This window comes from Trachinotus anak, unplaced genomic scaffold, assembly GCF_046630095.1.
Source record: "Trachinotus anak isolate AG129_WGS33_773 ecotype Australia unplaced genomic scaffold, CSIRO_AGI_Tana_v1 ptg000012l, whole genome shotgun sequence".
Lineage (NCBI taxonomy): Eukaryota > Metazoa > Chordata > Actinopteri > Carangiformes > Carangidae > Trachinotus > Trachinotus anak.
In genome coordinates this window covers 10,475,467-10,498,758 of record NW_027273863.1, presented here as the reverse complement: position 1 = coordinate 10,498,758, position 23,292 = coordinate 10,475,467, and the positions used below count along the sequence as shown (strand labels likewise).

The following is a 23,292-nucleotide window of genomic DNA, read 5'->3' as shown; positions in this document are numbered from 1 at the left end:
CTACCTGCTTCTGCAGCTACACTGCTGTGTGCGCGCTCAAGGTTAAACCAACAGGAGCAAGCACAGCCCGGCCTCCACACACTCACACACACACACACACACACACAGGCACACACGAAACTCATACATCCACTTCACGTCTGTGTGTGTGTCCTTGTGCTGTGACTGTCACATTAATGTTCATCCATGCCTGCCACAGAAACAGCTCTTCACTTGTGCACAGTCGCAATGGCTCGATGGCAGTGTTGATTTTTTACTTTGACCTCTCTTTGACTCTCAATTACACCGACATTATGAGAGCTGCTCTCAGCACATTAATCTGAAATACTGTAGCTGAATGCTGTTGTGTGGTGGCTGAATGACATTAACATTAGATACAGTCAGCTGCACATAAGTGACTAACATGAGACGAGGCACACCGTACTCACAGTGGTACAGTATTAACCAGTTATAATATACATGATAAAGACAATTATGTAAACAAAATCCACATATTGTGCCCAGTAAATAAGCTCAGACTGGGTGGATCATATACTAAATTGTCATTTCCTTTTAAAGTTGTAGTGAAACTTAACATTACCACTGCAGTGCAGCAGAGGACTTTTCTTTAATCCACATTCTTGGGAAATGAATCCAAAATGAATGATCTTCCAGAGACTGAGACTCTCTGAAATTCATTAATCAACTTATTGTTGCAGCCGTCATGTCTGTCAACACCTACAGAATGAAGAGCAGCTCACAGTGGTTCAGATCATTGTTGGACTTTCATGTAGTTACAGTGTGAAAGCTCGTAAACAGAGCAGGCTCTCGTTAACGGCTCTAAATATAGAGCCAACAGAAATAAACAGTGATGCTAAGCTGGCTTTATTGCCTCCCTGGCTGATGACCAGAGACGCACAAAGTCTTTCTGACACCTGCTTTTCATTGGCCATTTTGTTACAAGAACAGAATATAAAGCTAAATCTGCTCTTGCAACAAGTATTTATATACTTGAAATCTAAACTATATGAAGAATCGAAACTAAATTTGCACATAAGTCAAGAAAAAGTCGTCAGCCCAAAACACAACATGGTGTTGAAAGACCATTAAATCTATTCCGTATGACGACACACAAATGTATATTTTTACACACACAAGCCTCATTTCCCTTCACAGACACTCAGCTCATTAGCTCGTCTGTTTGTTCTGCTGAGTAACACAGAAAGGCAGCTTCTGAGTGAACTCAAACCACAGACTGGGTATGAAAATGTCAATTTGAGGTTATTGTGGTTATAACTATTTTTGAATCTTGGAGAGTAAGTGTTGGTGTGTGTGTGGTGTGCATGATGTGTGCATGTGCCTGTCAAGGAGAGCAATTTTGTACCAAATCCAATTAATTTGAGCACGCTCGTAGGCTCTTTAGTGCTCAGTTATGTGGAGACAGTTTCTGCAGAAAACACTGTGGTTGCTAAGAGGAGACAGCAACTGTCACCTCTGTCTCTCGCTCTCTCTCTCTCTCTTTTATCTTCCCCTCTGGAGAAAACACCTGGATGACTTAAAATGACAAGATATGAAATGATATGAATAATATGACTAAAATAGTAAAAAAATCATTAGTTGTACTGCAATGTTAAACTAAATTTATTAGCCTCTGTTACCGACAAAAAAGGAAAAAATCGAAATAGACTCAAATCCCCAGAAGTAATTTCTACATCAGTGTGAAGAAAAGGAACCAAAGCAGCTTTGCTTCATCTGGCAGATAATATCAGGAATGCTTTCTATAGAGCCCATATCTATAATGCGTTATCAATACCTTCAAATGAATTCTAATGATTACCTAATGTATTATAATAGGTTCTATAAGCCATTATCATTACGCAATAAGTTATTTTATTGATGTCTTACATATAACATTAGCCACAAAGAGCCATTGAGTGTCAAGTGAAACTTATCAGTGGGTTCATCGGAGAGAGGCCCCTTTCACACATAAGTAGTCATTTGAGTTGTTGCTAATACAAAACTAATTGATTTTAGCAGCATTATCTGTTGTAACACTTGGACCTCTGCACAATGGATTAGAAACCTTTGCTAATTTTAACCTTGTGAGTTATCGTAATTATACATCCATGTGTTGTTATGCTGTGTTACAGTGTGTTATGTGAGTATGTACAGAATAACTCATCAAAGGTGTGGGCTCAAGATGAAGAATAACCCAGGTGTGTGCTCATAACATTATTCTAGCTTTAGGTGATGCAGTAGCTGCTATTTGCTGTAAGTTGGAATCATCTCTGCATTAATCATTGGCCGCCCTCCAGATTTATATAATGACCTTTTATTGCACCATACAAGTAATTAGTTGGGTTTAATAACTTCTCTGTGCATTAACGATAAGATTTCATTCTTAATGACACATTTTCTATCATGTTTTGTCCCATAAGCATCTCCTCAAGTTAATGAGGAGATTCACTGTGGATGATCTGCACTAGGTCATTTACCTCATTACACATTCAATGCATTAACAGAATTAGGCCTGAAAATGCTGCAGGACTGAACATCATCAGTATGTGTGAAGAGATCTACCTGTAGTTCATCACAGACACTTTACTTTCTATTACATTTGTACAATTTTTAAAAAGATGAATAAGATGCCCCCACATGCAGAATGGACCAATGTATCATTTGAGATCACAGCACTTTCAGATTATAATGAAAACAATATTATCAGGCAGAAATTGAATTTCTTTTTGAGCCGTGGGTTGTCTAAATGAGTGTTAGTCAGATCTAAGTGACTGCTAACACTTCCATTAAAACAGAGTTGTCTCAGGTCAGTTAAGATCTCTTTCTGTTATCTTTCATTGATCTCCTGAATAAAAATTTGTTAGTTAAATGTTTGAAAGAGATGAACGGGCCCTGTGGGAAAACTGGTCCATTACTGCAGAAAAAAAACTCATATTAAGTGCGTTCTCTCTTCTTTGCTTCTGAGGCAAGTGTTGACAGCGCTGGGAATCAAACCAACAACCTTTCAGCAACTAGTTGTTTTCCGCACAATCTGCTGTGACTGATCTAGTTACACAAAAGTGGCAAGCCTCTATCATTTTTGTGAGAGGGTTTACAACTTGGCAATATCAGACTCACACCATGTGTGTAGTGATCTCAGCTAGTGAAGAGCTGCTTCCCTGATGAGACATTTTATATGGATATGAATTGCAACCCTGGGTCTGCTGCGATGGGAACGAGAAGTAATAGGGGCACACAATGTGACATGACGCCTGTAATGAGATGCAGCGCACAGCAGTGCAGAGCAGGATTTATTGTCTGTAGACAATGATAATGGGAGAGAAGGTGAAAATGGCAACGGCAGCATCACTTTTATGATGGATGTAGAAACTGACCTGAGGGGAGGGCTGGGAGCTAAATAAAGCCTGACAGATGATCAGTGAGTTTTAGAGAAAAAACTACAGTCAGAGGAAAAAAAAGCAATGCTTAAAGTTGAAGCTCTTACTTTTTGTATTAGGAAATGTTGAACTATGATGACACTGCAGCCATCCACCATTTTTCAAAAAGAGGATTAACTTGTTTTTGGACACATTTGTGGAAACAGAGTCTACAGAGTCAACTAAATCCTCTGGGTGAGTGGTTCCCATGGCAGCGACTGATTGACATCTGAGAAACAGCCCAGTAACAGTGATGCACTCCCTATTCTGATTCTGATTCTGACCTATGTGGCTGATAGAACTGAAGTGATATAACAAACTAGTGTTAGTGCCTATTGACAAAGAATATAGTAGTGACATTGTCCCTCAGAGCCAAACTTGGGAAACACTAATGGAGGGGTCGCTGTCACTGCTGAAAAATGAATAAAACTTAACTTTGTTGTTTTGGTAAATACAGTTTTAACAAAATAAGCCTTTGTTGAAACAAAATAAATACTATAAAATACTATAATGTGTAACGTCTCAAACTGCATTGACTGGAAAGACTGAAAATTACAAAAACACAAGTTACATATAGAACAGACGGCTCAGGAAAACATGATCCTCTCCTCTTTCTCTCTCTCAAGTCTGCCTCCCTCCTTTTGCCACAGCTCCATCTCATCTGTAACAATACACCTCTCTCCTCTTTCCTCCTGCAGTGCTCCTCCACCTGCAAAGAAGACACCCCCTCCACCTGCTTTCTTCTCTGCCCCTCATTCACACTCCTCTTTTCATCCTTTTCGCTCTTTATACTCTCCAAGGTCAGAGTGTTTGATCTTTCCTGGCACATCAGAAACCATCGCTGTTGGGCGAAAACCGCATTATCTCAAAATGTCAACAAGAGACAGAAAAACAGGTGTGTGTTTAGCTTGATGACAATGTGGTTTCTATCATTATCCGCCTGGTTTTGGAAGTGCTTCAAAGCCCGAGAGGTTGAAGAATTTAGGGGACCATGTAATCCTTTAATCCTTTAATTAAAGTCCATATAATATGAAAATGAAAAAAAAAACTGTAATTACAAGGTTTTCACACGACAACAGCAGTATGATTGGGACTAATTAACGACCCTGATGTCTGCGTGTACATGATGTGATCAAACAGCTAAAGTTTAAAGTTAACCAGCTTAGTAATGTGACCTCTGGCATGTTTCTAACCAGTGCTGTGCTTTCTCTCTCTCTCTTGATCTAATGTCACACTTTTGGCCTAGTGCAGCGTATTTTCCTGTTACAGTGAAGAAAGAACAAACATTTACACAAAGGAAATCCACAAACCTGTCTTGAAAAGATGTTGACATGCAGAAAAACAGACACAAAGACCACATGCATATGCAAGGTCACGAATACAGGAAGTCAAACAGGCAAACACACACATATCCAAATCAAGAAAGATCAGAAAAAAACTCAAACGGTGTTCAATAAACAATCAAAAAATCATTCACTCTTCCTTGCTATGCATATACAGAAGCTTTCAGCTCAGTCAAGGACAAACAAACCCAATATAGTTTTGGTATTGGTAAATAAATTCTGGTGCCAACCAAATGTGTTTGTGGCAAAAAATATTTAAAAGCTGGCATCAAATGATTACTAAAACTTTAATTATTTAATGCTCATCAGTTTCTGACTTAAATCACACTCTAGCCATACACAAGTTTTTCTTAACAAGATGAAAAGTGAAGCTGCCATGGTTCTAAAAAATAAAGGGTCTAGTAGCAAAAACATGTTTATATTCCTCGGGGTGAGGTCTGGCATTGAGACCAAAACTTGCGAGTATCAAACAGTTTCAAATTCTGTCCAGCCGTAGTTGCACAGATTTAGTTATGAAATACTGCTACAGCTCACACGCTCATAAGAAGAAATGTTTACAGCTGCATGGCAGATGTTGAAATAAGAGATTTAGAGGTGAATCTCAAGATCTTCTGTTTTTTGCCTCTGTGTAACCATCAGAGCAGTTCTGAGCTGTAAAAACACTACCAGCTTACCCTTCTTTAGCATGTGAGCTACCAATATCCATCTGCTAGCTTACATAAAGCAACATGAGTGAAAATGAATGTAAAAGCATCCTCGCCAACTTATTTCTACAGCTCAGCAGATTTCTACAGATGTTTTATGCCTTTCTGGTAGTGAGACAAGTTTATATCTGCTTCAAGGCAGCAGAATCAGTAGATGAACTGAAGTAGATGTTTAAACATCTTTGACTTTTATCATCTTCAGGTGGAGGCATGCCCCTGTCAGTTCATGGTTGCCTGTGCTTGACATCAATAAATAAGACAGATAAGACTAATTAGGTAGCCACTTGTTCACATGACTAAATTAAGAAAGGTTGCACCAAATAAACCAATTCAATTAGCTGTTACACCATTTACTGGTGTGCAGCTAACTGAACCAAGTGACAGAGCCATCGTTCACTTCCTAACATATGACCTGTTTAGAGTCAAGAGTAGCTTCAATGTGGAATTGCTCTGACCAGGCTGTTGATAAATGATGTATAATAATAATATAAATCTATTATATTTAAACTACATTTCACAGAAAACAACACAGTGTACTTTTAACTATGAAGCATTACGCTGGTATACATATAAGTATTGTTAATAAGTAGTGTTTGTAGAGCATCACAATGTATTAAATATGAAGCCTGGATATCAGATCTACTAACAGAGGGCAGCAATACGGTATAAACTGTTCCAAATAGGTTTGGGTGATATGTTAAAATTTTACAACTGGCCACCATCAGTCCAGCAACCAGCAACTGCTGTTATATTCGCGCAATCAGTGAATGCAACCATGGAAGAACTAGTTGCAAACGCAACTGGGAATCCAGGGGACATAAACAAAGAAATTTGCTGTCTTTGCAAATGTATAGTGCTGCTGTAAGCTGTAAAGACAGGTTGAGCAGCTGTCCCACAATACTTGAACAAAAGTCTGATGGCGTCTGATGAAGAAGCCTCCACTTGCAGTCTCCAAATGAACAAACAGGTGAGGATAACATGGTATGAGATGATCAGAGTGCACAACTGCACGTACAGTTTTTGGTGGAGTTCTAAAATGTGATTTATAATATGACGTTGCTTTTCTGCACCAATCAATTGGATGGACAGCAACCTATAAAGACGGTTTCAATGTCATTTAGAAACTGCTCTGTTTTGTGAAAGATGGAAATCAGTGCTACAAGAATGTGCATAATATGACCCAACTCCAACTGTCGGTTTCTATTAGTGCAGACCTGGAATTGCACTTTACAGGTTAATTATCTACCAAGTTAAATTCTGAAGGAGGCAGACCCTTAAATGAGCAAAATAAAATGACAAAAATCGCCCAAAAAACCAACCGGTGATGGACTCAGCCGATATCGCTGATAGCTGATATATTCGTCCAGTCACCAAACACTAGTTCCAAATTGCAATAAGGTTAATTCTGAACATAAACAGCTGCATTGAGAAAATGAGTTGAAGTTGTTCCTCGTGCCACAGCAAAGAGAGACGGAACATTTTCAAACCTCACACAAACCAAAAACAACACAACAAAGAAAGGATTAGCAGGAGGTATATCTTTACTCTCCGAGGGCAGAATCCTCCTTTTCAAACACACAAGACGCTGAACTCTGCCAAACACCAACGCCCTTCACAGGCAAAGAGAAGTCGGCATTATTCATAACTAATGTACCTCCAGTGGTGTCCTGTATCTTCTTCCCTAGCACATTGTGTAACACCACCAGTTTTGAGCACAATCACACTTTAAGACACATTGAAGCAACGCAGTAATGTTGCTACAATCCATGGAGGATTTGTTAGAAAACCCTTTTGTACTAAAAAAAGGATGCAGCCACAGTGTGGGAGGCCTAATGGCTACAAACATAGTTGTACTAAGTCCGTCCCACGCTTTAGGAGAGGAGGGTGTGGAAATCCTTTCTCTGAAGTCCTCCCTGAGCGAAGTCCATCTTAAGATATTTGGGTAAAGCTAAGTGTGGTGCTTATACTGTTTGTGCAGATCCGGTGGTATGAGTCATATCTCACCGGCCACATTAGTGTCACACAGAAAGATGGGCACTGTGGGCAGAGCTGGCTAGTAGAGAGGAGTTGGTGGTAATGCAAGCCATGGCGCTGTTTCTTTTTAAAGCCCTGTTCTCTCTTTACCATCCTGCATTACTGTAAATCCACCGTTCACTGTCTCCTCTGGGATGGGAAGCGGAGAGATAAGAGAGACAGGGGGAGGAAAGATGTAAAGGAGAGGTAGAAAAATAAAGAGAGAGGGGGAGGAGGAGGAAGAGGAGGACGACTGAGGTGAGGAAGAGGAGAAAAGAGCAGAGGAGACATAGCAGAGGAAGGTAGGAAGAGGTCATGAGATGAGAGAGGGGAGGACGGACACAAAGAGGGGAGAAGGTGATAAACAGAAAAGAGAGAGAGAGAGCACAGCCGGCCTGTCTGACCCTCAGATATCCTTGACTGTTACAAACGGCAGGGAGGCGGACCTCACTCATAAAAATGTCAATATTAGCGGAAATCTGTTGGCCTAATTTACTCAGCACAACCCTCAATTAATATTCCTGCTTACATGTAGTTTTGCAAACATGATAAATAATCCTTCATCCCTGTGGGTAATCTGCAGAGAAACTGCTGATGTTGATCCACTGTGGCATTTTGTTAATGTGTATTTGGAAAAAAAAATCATGGGCTACTGACATGAGTGAAGATAACTTGTTCACAGTCTGACAGAGAATGAGTGTAAATATTTAAATCCTTCCTAAGATGAGGTGAAAAAAAATATATTAACAATGGAAACAAATGTGATAGGCAGCCTCATTAGACAAGGTCACCTGATATGGGAGATTAGGAAAGCTTTCTGTGTGTGTGTTTAAGTGTGTGTGCGTGTGTGTGTGCGTGTGTGTGTGTGTGTGTGTGTGTGTGTGTGTGTATATCACATAAAAGTAAAAAGAGAGAGAGAGACAGACAAAGCAAGTGAAGCTGAAAGAGACAAAACAGAGGGGATGAAACAGAAGGGATCACAGAGTAAAGATCAAAACAGAGCAGGGAAAAACACACAAAGGAAGGAGAGAAAAGTTAAAGGTGGCAAAGAGAAAAGACATAGTGAAACTTTGCTCCTGTGGCTGCAGCTTCAGTGGATTGTGTGTAAATGAAGGTGGGAAAGCCACACGTGCTTTAACACGTATACAAGCATGAGCTCTCACACGTGTGCACGCGCAGCAGGCGGGCTCTCATCGCCAACCTCAGTCTGACGGAGACAGACTGAGATAAAAGCAGCTGATCCCTCGCTGGCTTTACCTGTCAGGTCAGAGTGTGTTTATGTGGGTGCATGGTTGCTCACTCACACACAGCGAAGCAGCAGAGAAAGAAGATCAGAGGACAAAAACACACAGAGAGAAAGAGAGAGAGAGAGAGAGAGAGAGAGAGGCTGGAGGGAAAGAGAGAGAAAGGTGTGACTCAACACTAGAGTGCTACCCTTTAAATTTGAAATCAGTTGATTTACAGGAAGATGTTAAAGACCTTACTTAAAGCACAATACAGCTGTACGTTATGTGCCATTACCACTAATGCTCACCCCTTCACTCACACCTGAAGTGCAAGCACTGCAGCTGATTGCAAGTTTATACCTGCAGTGTGGAAATTACCCAAAGTCATTCTGAGTAATGTCAGAAATCACAAAGTGAATTAAGTTGATTATGAGGTGGATACAAAGTAGAGCGTATACCTCCACCAAGGCTAAACCTTGTCTATGAGATCCAGATTATTTTCTGGATCTGCACCAAAGCATTCGTTTCTTTTCATTAAGATCCATAAATTACCTGAGAAACTGACTAAAGTGTTGAAAAATCGCCTAACTCACAGTGTTAAGGAACAATAACTAATTCCTGGATTCACCCCTTTAATCAGACTGCCAACAAAATTGAATGGGTTCTTCCCTGGCCATCGCCCCATTATGTGCAATTCTGTTCAGTAGTTTTTGCATAACCCTGCTGACAAACAAATAAACCAACCAACAACCCAGAGCACCACTCAGTACAGTGCATACCTTCGCCAAGGCCAAACAATCCTACACACCTTTTGTTCTCAAGTAGCTTTATTTATTTATTGTCTTTAATCCTTATGCAAAACAGCTGTATGGTTTTATTACCTTTTGTGTGAAATAATGACATCAGCATTATAATTCATACAGCTCTACAGCTGTGTGAATTGTTTCACTGCTATGTCGCAACCTCTATTGTACTCTATTTTATTACTTGCATGTTGAATGAAATACTGATGTAAGCACTCCTAAAAGCTGCAGATGCCATATCCACTGATACTTACTATTAATAATAAGAACAACTGTGTATATTGAGGATTCATTTTCTTCCACCACATCCATATTATTATCTGGATCTGCACCAAATTGTACAAAAACTCATTGATCTCAACAATTTCTTACATCAAGATCAATACATTATTTCCATACAACAAATATGGCTAAAAATGTAACCTCCTTGATGTAATAAATGTACTAGACCCTCAAATATGGGAATCAGAGCTTGGAGTCAAAATTGGTGGTGCAGAGATATCCTGACTTGTCCCTTGTATAGGTCAGTCTTCAAACCCACTGGTCCTACACCTGAGGATGAAGACCTTATACAGATTTATACAAGCTGATCTATGTGTAAAGTTGATGGATTGTCCGTTATTCTTCTTTCAACCAAATACACATGAAAAATAAATGACTTGAAATAGTTTCTAAATGGCATATTGCATATGTTAGACAATTACTGGTAGCTCTTATATCTTACCATTATCAATCATGTAGACTGTAACTCTGAGTGCACACAACATACAGTGCTGTTCAAAGAATAGAGATACACTCTACAGCTTCATGAGGCCTCCATAGGTGCACACATGCAAAAAGACACAACACAACACACACACCTTGTCACCTGCTGATAGACTGCACGCGAGAAGACTGCACAAAATGCAGGCACAAAAAAACAAACCATCAGACCTCGCACATGCACATACACACACATTCAGAGTCAGAGTAAACAATAATCTGTGAGGTGCACAGGCTCAGATTAGGGCTGCAGATGGACCAAACATGTGAGCCATGTTACTGGGGGGGGGGGGGGGGGGGGGGGGCACACACACACCAGTAAAATCACATGTGGAAGATAGTTGATAGTTGTAGATTGTGTGAAGCAGCTTTAACGAAGCTAAACTGTTATTCAGTTATGACGCCCATAAAACAATGACGATGGAAGTAAACAAGCAGCATGTGGCTGCTGCAGGTGACTGGACAACTCAACATGTCTTTACACCACACCTCTTCATTTGTTTACTACGGTAATGAATAAAAAAAAATGTATGTACGCATGTGTCAGACTATTTAATGCTCTATGCTGCTTTAACTGAGCCAACCTGCCATGTAGAGTATGGCTATAGATGCATGGAGTAGCAGGATAACATACTCTAGCAACAGTGTCGTTACACAGTTCACAAACATACATACAGTACATACTGTACATATATAAGCACATCACACACACTATGAGCATGTAAGAGCATTTAATGCATAGCTTCTTGTCATTAACACATAAATTACTCCATTCAGTTATTAGTGTTGCTCACTCTACAGTGTAACATCCAGCAATTAACTTACTCGCCATCATGAGACCCTTCTAACCAAGCACTGGATATCAGCAGATCTATTGTGGTATCAGGATGTGCTGGGAACATTTCTCGTGTCATTGACGAAACTCTGCAAGCTGTGATGTAACACAATCATCTATGCAGCCTCCCTCAGACTTTAGTCCCTCTGTAGTAAATAAACAACACATTGCTCACTCTGCAGTGAGTCACTCTAGTTAAACAATGAGAGATGCTGACAAAAAGTTAAATAATTATAAAACAATAGAGGCTCAGAATTCAATTGCATCCTTCCTGAAAGAGAGAAAACTGCTTGATAGGAATCATAAAAGATTTGATAGTTTTACGTTTCTCACGAATGCCAGGTCAGCAACAAAAACTAGGAGGTGCTCAAGTGTTATAAGAGGAAAGTGCTTCAGGTAAACCATCAGATAGTAAGTGAGTGAAGTGGAAAGTGCAAACAGAGAGACAATATGATTTAGGGATCTCTGATGTAGTGCTGCCATTACTGGGGAGGGACATTATACAATCAAAAGGAGAGACTATCACAATGGGAAGCCGGAACCCAGCTGGACATGTTGGTAAGTGAATTTTTAACCCTCACATACAAATTTGTTGAAACATTTCTCAAAGCTTTAAGTCACAAACAATTTTAAGCATGACTTTGAAGCAAAAGTACATTGACTTGACCAGGAACATCTTCAAATGCACAGAATTCAAACTCTGCTTTTTGAACAGTGCTAACTAATAGGTGGGAGTTTGGGGCCCAGCAATCAGCTCAGTCAATCAGTATCTAAGACCAGTTCTGCAGTCAAACACTCTACAACAGCAGGGATATGCCAGACATGTTTTCTCACTGAAGTACTGCTTATGAAAACCTCTGCTTCCTGTGCAAAGTACAGGGAAGAAAAATAAGAAATATGCCTAAAAATGATAGCAAATCTGCGTATGATTCATTTCCAGTGGAACATATGATGTTAGTAAATGGTTTACATTCACTTCGTCCACTCAGTCCAACATATTATCTTTTTCATCCATGCATAATTTCAGTAATTTATAAGTGTATCAAAGAAGGTTCAAGCCGTCAGATGCAGATTAAGTTTCCCTCCCTTGCTCTTCTCTTTCCACCAGCCTTCAAAGACCTCAGGATTCTGCTGGTTGGTCCCAAACGGACAGGTAAGAGCTCTACTGGTAACACCATGCTGGGCCGGGAGCAGGTTTTTGACACCAGAGGAGGTGGGACCAGCACAGCTGCCAGCTCTGTCACTGCTGGACATCACATGACTGTGGTGGATGCACAAGGTTGGGGTTCGTCTGAGGAGTTTGTGCCACGAGAGGAGAAAATTGAACTACTGAGAGCGCTGGATCTGTGCGGACCTGAAGGACCTCATGCTGTTCTGTTAGTGATCCCTCTGCTGGACTTTACCGCACCTGAGAGGAGAGCAGTGGAGAGGAGGATGGAGATCTTGACCTCCGCAGTCTGGAGACACACAATGGTGTTGTTCACCCTAGGAGACTTGCTGAGGAGGCAAGGGTGCAGCGTGCAGGAGCACATCCAATCAGGAGGCCCTGACTTGCACTGGTTAATGGGCAAATGTCGCAATCGGTACCATGTGTTGGATAACAAGACAGCCATTATCGCCCAGAACAAAAGTCGAAAGCAGGAGGTGAGTGGAAGCAAGAGGAAACAGGGCGAGGCTTGGCGGAGGAAAGGTGGCAAGGGGGCAGGAAGGAAGAACAGAGGAAATGAGGCAGATGGAAGGAAGCTAGGCTACCAGGAGCAGGTGAGAGAACTGCTGAGTAAAGTGGAAGACATGGTGCAGGAGAATGGAGAATGGCACTTTTCCCTTCACATGTACCAAAGGCTGGAGGAGGAATGGAGCCACAGAGAGCAGCAGCTGAGAGCTTGTCTGGAGGCAGAGATCGATAAGGGAAGTGTGAGGAGAAAACAAAAGACAGCAGAGACAAAGATAAACATGGAACCAGAGGAGGAGCAGAGGTTAGAGACAGAAGAAGAAGAGCAGGAAGGTAGCCTGAGGAAAGAGCAAGAGAACAGGGAGGAATGTATGGAGAGGAAGATAAATAGAGGAAGATAAAGAGGAGGGAGTGAAGATGGAGCTCAAGAGACAGAGCAGTGAGGAGGATGGGGGGGGTACAGGCTGTGGCAGCGCAGGAGAGAATGAGGAAGGGAGGAGAGTGATAATGGAGGGAGAGGAGCGCACTGAAGCAAAAACTGGAATTAAGGCCACATGTTGGCCAAATGTGGGTCAAAGGTCAACCTTTAGTCCAGTCAGAAGACTTGCCTAGAGGAACAATGAACTCAGTCTCTCATTTAGTCCAACTGGAACGCTTGACTTTGAGCCAGAGGTTCTGCAACATCTGCAGTCCCCAGTGACACATTTAGCCTTTCAAGCAGCAACACTGAAAACACTTGTCATGCGATGACCCACCAGCAATAAACCTAAGAACAACTGCGGACACTCACAGAGAGCTTCAGAAGCCAGACTTACAATATTCTTGCGGATGCTACAGCTGTTTCCTGGTCCTCAGAGACCACTGCACTTACTCTGGAAATGTGACATGTTAACAGGACATCAGGTCTGCAGCCAGCAGCCAGGCAGCTTAGCTTAGCAAAAAGACTGAGAATAGCGAATAAGTGTATCTTCCAAAATGTCAAAACTATTTCTTGACTGTGCAAGGACTGTACATATATGTAAAGCTATTTTGTCTTTTCGTATAATTCATATGTGTCATTTCTGCCAACTTTAAAACCATTTATCACTCTTATTAAGAACCATTTCATGACGAATTATAGATCTATGCTGCATAATAATTGAAATCCTTCTCTGTTAAATACTTTGTGGTTTGAATTGCTACCACTTTGCTCTGTGGTGAATCTGTCGTTGGGCGCGTGTTCAGCTCCCATGCAGGAGTGCTTAAATTGGATTGGTTTTGCTACTAAAATCATCAGGAATGTGAAACAGTTTGTGATCCCAGACCTCAGCTCTCTTCCTAATTATGAACAGTATGTTCCCAAACTCAGGGGATGCATATGAAACGTGAGAGTACAACATTCTCTCCTACTCAAGTAATTAAAATCAAATTTTCTTTCTAAGGGAAAAGCAGATGTTTAAAAAAAAAAAAGAATCAGTTACCCAAGAAAATAATTTGATGATGTGAATTTCTACTAAAGATTGAGTATGTCAATATTATTCTTTTATGTTTTTTTTTGTGTTTTCAGTTTTTATAATGGAGGAAATAACTGACACTGCACGCAGAGATGAGGGACATGTGGTCTACCAACCATTTCATTACATTTGAACAAATTGTCAGTTGGCCTCGAGGAGCTGCTGTCCCTCCTCGGCCGACACAGACAGTTAATCCTCATTTTTGGCTCACAGTTATGATGCCATGCAAGGTCAGTTGTGTTGTAACCAAAGAGGTCAGTGTCAGCCCAGGACATCAGGCAGGGCCAGATTTCAGATACAACATAATCAGATTAAAAAAAAAAAAAAAAAAATCTCTCCATCCCTTACACTGGAATAGATTAACTGTTCAGTAATTATAAAAAATGGAGCAATCAAAAGTCTTTCAACACCATTAATTTATTAGGTACAGCAGGGCATCAGAATGAAGAAAGTGTTCAGACATTGCATTTTTTTTCTCAACACTTTCTTGTAATTAGATATGGAAAGCCGCTGTGACACTAATTTGATTCCAGTAGTCTTCTGTGCGTCTCCACACACATGAGCCTCTGAGAGATACAGTGTGTTTACAGGGCTTTAATGCAACCAGACACTACAATAGATGCTTTCAGCTGTCAGGTCCTCTCTGGTTTAGACAAGCTATCAGTGAATTTATTTCCCAGTGCGTTTGGTTGGGATTAAAGCCTACATGCATGTCTCTGGATGGCACATGATTAAGTCTGGTAACAAAATGCTATGAAAAAAAACATTTATTATCCTACACCCATAAAACCTAAAATATTAATGTCTCTGAAAACAAATTTTATCAGTCAGCTTCTTTCTATGAGCGATGAGGTTCCACATGAAGACACAGTAATCTGCCAAAGTCACCACAGTTTGGGATATTTTACATGAAAGATTTCTGTGTTAGTGTTATTTTTCACCAGTTTAAAGAGATGAAGCAGATTAACTCAGTGTTTTCACAGTTAAAGGGAAGCTCCACTGATTTTGTATATCAGAGACTGTTCACAGGTCCTGACTGCTGCATGTGTGGAAAAAGTTGTATAAAGCTTTTTGTGGGTCCAGAGGGAGCAGCCTGAAATATGATAAATTGGCTCAAGTTATGTCACTTTGGTTGAGTTGCATTGTGGGTAATGTAGCCATCAGGTTTTGGCAAAAAGGAGAACGTTTTTTAATAAAAAAAACAGAAAGATGATATCTCTGGCTCTGGTCTGACTTTTGCCTTATTTATTTTTGTCCATGATGAGTCTGACAATGTTGTAAAATGCAATGCTAAATCTGTGAGGTACTCTTATAAAGTCTTTATAGATAATACCTAATTTTGTTATTCAGTCATAAATGTTTTTTTTAGAAATATTTCAGATTTGAAATCAGGGTTTCAGGGTATTTAACATTCCTGCAAATTTCAAAGAGTTAGATCACTTTTAGTACCAACTAACCATGAGTCAGACTGACAAATATTTATTACCATTTAACTGGTGCCAGTACATCCGTACAGTAAAGATGCCTCCCCCTTCCTCAAGGTCTTTGGACTGACACATCTGACATAACTATAAATCAGCTGGAATTTGATGTCATATTATAGTTTTTATTGCTCTACATTGGGCAAGATGAACCCTTAGAACATGGCCAGGTAATACTGTGGCATCTCAATTATCAGTTTTATATCAACCATGAAACACCAGTTCAAGTTTATGACACACACTGTGTACACGCTGTTTTATCTACTACACAGTGTGGGTAGATGTCAACTAGGATTATATGAGGGCTAGTTGGATGAAATCTTTATGATCACTGTTGGTCAGGAGTGCACTCAGGAACTGGTGTACTGTGGGGGAGTAAAAGTAGTCTTATTAAACAGAGGGAATACCCATCTTGCATAGTAATGGCATTCCCCTTCACACAGAAGCTAATAGTAACAGAGAGCTCACCAAAAAGTGCATGACATGGAGCTAAAAAAAAATCATCTTGGATCCGGAGGCACCTTTTATCTATTTGGCAACAGCAACAGCTGCTTGGGGGAAGCACTTGTCATGGCTACTGCTGTTGCTATGAGACAACTGACGACCCATCTGATTTCCAGTATTCTTTAGCTAAAAGCTGAAATATTTTTGACTTTCAGCGCTGAGCGTTTTCTGAGTGCAAGAAACGGTCTCTGCTCGGCAGCAGCAACAGGATGCGCATCAGCGTGTCTTTACCTTTCAAAGCACAAGATAAAAGACTTTTCTAACTTTAGGTAACCTAGCAACACATATTTACCCGAGAAGTTTCCATATGTCTGTACAATATCAGCTGTCAATGGACAATGAAAAGCTTTAGGGGAATTTAGAGGCTGGTGGTCGGCTCATAATGATTACGTTAAGATCAGAAAACATTGTATTGTGGTTAACACTGAACATATGAAGATGAAGGTGTTTTTATGTTGCAGGCCTGTTTCCCAGCATGTAGCGCGGTCACAAGACGCTTACCACAGTTATTGAGAAACTCAGTTTTGCCTGACAACGTGACCCAGTGACCTGGTAAACCACATCTGTGGACCACCAACTTAAAGTTTAACTAGGTTCAAAGACAGCACTTTCTTTCTGAGCTGGTTTACATGAAACATCAACAGTTAAAAGAATCACTGATCACACAACATCAGCAGGGGAAAGGAGGCAAACTGTGTTGAGGAAAGTCCTCCTGATAATCATTAAATACTCCTAACGAGTCCAAATCTGTCATAGTTACACATTATTCTTTATCTTGGTTATTAGACATGTTTAATTGCTTTTTTTATTATTATTTAAGTGGAGGTTTTAATATAAATGTAAAACAATGTTTTGTTTTGTTTGATTTGTTATCAACTTTTTTCTATTTTCTTCCATTAGTTCACAGGATGCTCTCTTCCTGGTGTTTTATTATTTGATCTTTTTAATGTATTTGTGTGTGAAGAGAGAATGAAATCAGTTACAGATCATAACAACCACCTAATCTATATTACTGCCGAAACAAAAAAAACATGTTTAAACTACACTGTGATGATGATTAAACCTTGATTACAAATCTCTGATTTATCTCACCTTAAACTGATTCCTTCTGTTCTAGTACCTTCAGCCGTCAGAGTGTATGACAGAGGACAGTGCAGCAGTGTGGGGTCGGACTAGACCGCTGCACTAGCAACCAACAGAGCGAGCTACAGTAGTTGCCTGGGCACAGAGCCCAGCGGACAGTGAGGGGACGAAGGGGCAATGTGAATTAAACAGAGATGGAGATAAAGTGACAGTGAACTCGACGCAGTGAGCGACGGTTAAAAAAGAGGACGCACAGGGGTGGGGAGGGACGCGCAGGGCAGCAGAGGGAGTGAGAGGACACAGTGTTCAGAGATAAAAACAGATAAACAAAAACGTGTGTAGATGTTTGAGTAACTGTGAACAACACGTGAGAGGGAAGCAGTACACAGGAAACACAGGCAGGGATGGATTCTACAGAGGGAGGTACAAAACAACAAATGGGGCTGGCACCAGCCAGTAAAACAATATCCTCAAAGAAATGATTCACATAACTTATATTACCACCTTTCACCCTGCACACAGTGTGTGTGTGGCGAGATGAAAGCCTTGTGTATTAGATAAAAACACTGAGCCACTTAACAGTTTTGAGGTTAGGAGATCATGAACGCACAAGCAGAAGTTGAGATTAGTAAATTTGGACAAATTCAGTTTTGACTTGTAAAGTAAGATGTTAGGAGAAAATGTGAGATGACAGGATTTGACATGTTCTGTATGTAACTGCCTTGTATTGGCTTTTATTTATTTATTTATTCATTTATGGTACAAGGCCTTACTTGTTTATGACTATATTTAAGAGTACAGTCCTTGCTGTCAAAGATGAGAGTAGTAGAGTAGTTGTGATTTAGCCAAGGTAGATGAACATCTCTCAAAAGCCACTTCTCCAAATGCACCTTCATCAGTTTTCAGTGTCAGCATCATGTGGGAATAGAAATCAGAGTCACTTTTCTAGAAGAGACACTCCACCAATTTGCCTGCTCAGGACCCAGCAGGATTCCCAGGCAAAGCACACAATGCATTATGAGGTTATTGCTGTAGGTATGAAATTTTTACACAGCCACTGAGGCAACACTCTCTCTGGTGTTTCACAGCTTTTTCACAAAGTAGGATAAAGTCACGTAGCAAAAAAAAAAAAGTGCAGGCTTCCCTATGAGTAGATATCTGTGACACCTTATCTACTGCTCGGTTTTAGGCCAGGCAGGATGTGTACATTAAAAAGAATCAGACTGAAATGCTGATCATCTCTCTTTTTTTTTTTAACAGTGTGGATGCAGATTTGAAAGCATGGAGTACTAACGAGTTGATTTCTGGGATGTTTAGGGATGGCAAACCTGGTCAGTGATTTAAACAGTCATTTGATTTAAATATATATTTCAAAGTCCATCTTTTAGGCAGCCATGGTATGAATCTTACAAATCCCTAAATGATCCTACAGTCATACCACTAGTCATAAGAACAGACACAACAGAGAGCGGTCTTACAAGTGTGAGAGAGGCAAGAGATAACCAAGGTCAAGGTCAAGGTTAAGGTCTGCTGCTCAACACCCACTTTAACCCTTAAGGAACCATCACAGATTTAATTTAAAGCCACAGGTTATGGTGTCTTTGATAATTAAGAAGTGATCACTTCTTATATGAATCTCAACCACCAGTGGGTAAATGGTAAAAATGAGCCAAAGTCAGTGTGAAGGATCAAACTCAAAAGCATTTCAGAAAGAGAATAAATTGGATTTTATTTAAAACATATTTCCTGGTAACAAGATTGAAAGAGTAATATGGGACTTCATCACAGGTCTTCTCACAATGTTAAATCAAGTCACAACAGTGTTATCTCAAGGAAGTTTTCAAATAGGGTAGAGTAGGTGTTTACAAAGTTTTCATCTGAAAAAACACACTTACACAATATCAAACGTCACACATTGTGAAAGAAATGAAAAAACTGCCAGTCAAGTCTTGGTCCTGGTTTTCTTGCCTCATTCTGTTTTGAAAGAGGGCGGGAAGGACAGAGCAGGCCTAAAGAGAAATGTGACAGAGGCCACATTCAGCCCTGCACAGACACTGTGGGTTGCTGGTCTCCAAAGTTACAATGTGCAAAACAGTTGTTGGAGCATTCACAATGAAATCAACACTAATTGTGGACATTGAAAAGTAGTCTTGTGTGCACGATGCTCGCTCACTGAGGTTTAAACCCAAAAAACGAGTGGAAAATGATGTTCAAATGCACACTGAGCCGCAGATGGTTTACTTTTAATCACATTTCTTGATTAACTTCAATGTTATAAGTAAAATAGTGAAGTGAACAACACACAATGCACACAGCCTGGTTTAATTAGGTTTACAATGTGGCAATGATCAGCATGTGCCTGTGATTCATTACAGGTCATGTACTCCAATGTTTTACTTACTATCTAAGAATTAAAATAACGCATCAGTCTGAGAACTGCTGTGTGTGTTGTGTAGCAGGTAGTGGTTTACAGATTGTGTCAGAGACAGCAGCAGTTAAGAAACCAGGTGACAGTCAGCTTTTTGCTGTAACCTGATTTCTTAAATGTCATGTATACGAGAAATTAAGTTCATGTGACTGATGTAGGGAATTAAGAAAATTGATTTTTCCAGCCCCAGTTTCTTGGCCATGTATACACATAACTGGGTTTCTAATCAGCTTTCTTTATGTTTCCATGGCAAAAACTTAAACACTTGTTGTGACCACAGTGCGGCAGGCTGAAATGAGAGCATCTTCTTTTCACCATGACATCTAAAATTAGTATAGAGTGCTTTCAAAATAAGATTGAATACTGAGCTGCAGCATTTATACACAGATAAACAATAACCAGGACATTACAGTGTGTGCAAATGTATCTGATTACCTGCGTAATCTGATTTGTCTGGGTGATCTGGTGTGTTGTGTGCACGTACATGCACTGAATGACTGATGACGGAAAATATGAAGAAGTGAGTGAGTAATGCCACAGATGAGCGCGATGACATGACTTTGAGCAATACACTCCACCCTAAGCAGCTCCAGTAAAGCTGCTTGATGGCACACACTACCCATGTGTGAAGGTGGGAAACAGGGAGTTTCTGGAAAAGACTAAGCCTGATCTGTCAACTTTCCATGATTAGCAATGTTGAATTTAAGGTTTTTTTCAAAGACATAAACAAAATCCATTACATCATGTCTCTGCTCTCTGTTGTGAGGGATGGGATTCCTGAGCGCTAATGCAAACCCTTTCACCTGACTGAAGTCATGACATCATCCTCGCAAGATGTGCAAACAGGAAACGTTAAAAGAAGTGTTGTCATGGAAACGGTGCAATGTGTCTTCAGTGGGAACAGATGGATGCAATTCAGAGTGAGTTCACAGAGAGACTTTAGTTCCCCTTCATGTGTCGCAAGAGAAGCAACAGTCAGAAAACAGCTAAGTCAAACAGACAGATAGTGACAGACTGCAAGCTCTCAGTGCCACCAGGTAACTCCCTGCAATAACAGTGTTCTTAGTGAAAACACACACTCTAAGAGAAGTGAATGAAGTAAAACTTGAATAAGTCAGGTGAGTTTCATTCACTGGGGAGAAGAAGGCCACAGAGAGAAAGAGAGAGAGCCGAGAGACCTTTAAATAGAACTAAATCCATAAGAGGACACAAAGAAATCCAGCCTGACGGCTAATTGGTAATGTCAGGAGGCCAAATTGAAGTGTTGATTAGAGGCCGTTCTTACAGCTTCCTGAACAAAGAGCGAAGGGGACGAGGACGGGGGAGGATTATCTTGCTTTCATTCATTACTGCTCTCATTCATTACAGAGATAGAGAGTGATTGGATCGCCCCGGTCATAATACCGGACCTGTGTGTGTCAGTGGCGGCTTTAATAAATGAAAACAATGGCGTTCTGAGTCAGTGTTCACCAAAACATTTCAGCGTCAAAAACATTTTCCTCTTCAAATGCATTTATTCCACAGTGAAAACCATTACAGGCCACCATGTTCTTTTCAGTGCATATCAAACAGGTAAAGGTGATAATCTTTTTCCTCCTCTATCTTTCTAACAACCATATCCTTATCCAAAGATGGCACTTATGTCTGGGAAAAGTGTGGCTCACACTCATAGTCTAGTCTGTGGCGGCATGAAACGTGGGATTTGCAAAAAGCGACTGTTGAGCTTTCAAAACTGATTTCAGCTGCTTTCCTTGCTCGCATAAATGTCTCTGAATCTAAAGTGGCTGGTGCTGCGGTGCATAACTGACTGTGAAGCAAAACAGATCCATCAAAAGGTTTTATAGCTGCGTTCAGTGTATTTTTGGAAATTAATTGCATTAAAATGAGACTCCAGTAGACTGACAGAGGTAATGTTCCTATACAGTAAATGCAATATTTTTCCACCAATACCTATGTATGACACACAGACACATCCGCACACTGGGTGGAACAGATTAGGGGAAATGGATCGCTACTGACAGGGAGGTGGGCTAAATGGGACGATAATCAGGTGTGAAATCACTCTGGTTTTCTTTCTGTGGTATTTCAGTCTGTCCCTCATCTTCTCTCAAGGCCATTACTGCTTCACACAAAACTAATAGAACTAATAGCAGGGCTTTTAACGCGCATACTGTACAGGTAGCACAGTAGCGAACTGTTTAACCATCAGGTCCCTCAGGTATGTGACTACTCTTAAGAAGACACCAGAATTGAGGATTTTATGCTTTTTCTCTTGAGTGTCTTCGTCTCCCACTGAGACCTTTTAGTCAGTTTTTATCCATTCATCCTCTTAACCTGAGCTGATCAGTCATTTCCTCTAAATCTCTCTGTTTATCCCTCACTATCCTCCATCTCCATTCATACCTCCTTTTCTGTGTCTCTGTAGCGCAGCTTTTATACTACAGTATGTTAATATGATTAATAAATTAAAAAAATGATAATAATAAAAGGCTAAATGGAAATTATGCAATTAATGATTATGTCAACTGAAAAAATGATGCACTGTAGAAATACGTAGGTGTGTTTCTTGAAGTTTTCGTGTCTTTTATACAACAATAAATAATTTGGGGTAAAAATATTCACTGGACAGTTGGTAACTAAGCCAGTAGGCCTGGCACTGTACAGACTGGCAGAGAGCAAACAGTAGATTTGGTGTTGCACATGGACTTCTTGGAGAGTTATGGCAGGTTTGGCATGGAGAATTAAATGCATATACTATACACAAAAGCCCGTCTAATGAGCTCTCTGGTCGCAAAGGAATATATGAACGTTGTCTAAAGTTAAAATGTTTAATACATCGTATCTCAACGCTGAATACTGTCTGAGAGAGTTGGGCCTAAGAATTAGCTGCTGTAACAGGTCGCACTAATTGTCCTACAAACCTACATTATTGTGTGTATTTCATAGATAACGAACACCAGACTCTTCCATATAGTTCTAGTGTTATAATGAGATCCTAGTTAGTCTGCATACAATATAAAGAGTAACGGTGTTTGAGAGACAGTTTGGCATTTTCAAATGAAGATGAACAATCTAAACCACAAACTCTGACATACACTGGTTTGGGATTTAAGTGACTCTAATGGAGAGTGAAATAGCTATGATAATCAACTGCAATACACTAAAACAAAAAATATTTCATTTCACTAAATAATGTACAAAACAACCACATGAGTATGTTACTGGAACACACACCAGTACCTCTCTAAGAACGTGTACTAATGATGACCAGTGAATACAAGAGCCCTGGTTACCTGCTGATTAAACTTGAGGCTGCTGTTATTCCATAACTCATTAGCGACCTCTCCCTTTAAACTGGAGAAGAGGCTGTTGAGTTCATTAGTGACAGGGGGCGGACCAGATAACACATTTTCTAAATGTACTGTCTTTGTGTTGTACAAAAGCCTCCAGTACTGAGCTTTTAATATCTGCGAGGTGCTCAGGTGAAGGTGTTGGCAGTCAGGTTGCTATAGAGACATCCGTGAATCACTTA

The 23,292-nt window shown here is 40.3% G+C and overlaps 2 protein-coding genes across 7 annotated transcripts in view; one reads left to right on the top strand and one right to left on the bottom strand.

The window, feature by feature from the left end:
• Window positions 1-23,292, bottom strand: part of LOC139628852 (SPRY domain-containing SOCS box protein 4-like) — a 73,234-nt gene that overhangs the window by 5,688 nt on the left and 44,254 nt on the right. The gene's annotated exons all lie outside the window — the stretch shown is intronic.
• On the top strand, window positions 11,127-13,172 carry LOC139629303 (GTPase IMAP family member 4-like). Its single transcript, XM_071491845.1, has 2 exons — window positions 11,127-11,657; window positions 12,208-13,172. Exons 1-2 carry the CDS (start codon window positions 11,627-11,629, stop codon window positions 13,170-13,172), a joined length of 996 nt encoding a protein of 331 aa, XP_071347946.1. The 5' UTR covers window positions 11,127-11,626.

What these genes read in the sequence shown, in the direction of transcription:
- LOC139629303 (XM_071491845.1), top strand. Translation starts at nt 11,627, where the DNA reads ATGGGAAGCCGGAACCCAGCTGGACATGTTG. An exon ending in GAACCCAGCTGGACATGTTG is followed by an intron (nt 11,658 to 12,207) that starts GTAAGTGAATTT and finishes TCTTTCCACCAG; the next exon opens with CCTTCAAAGACCTCAGGATT.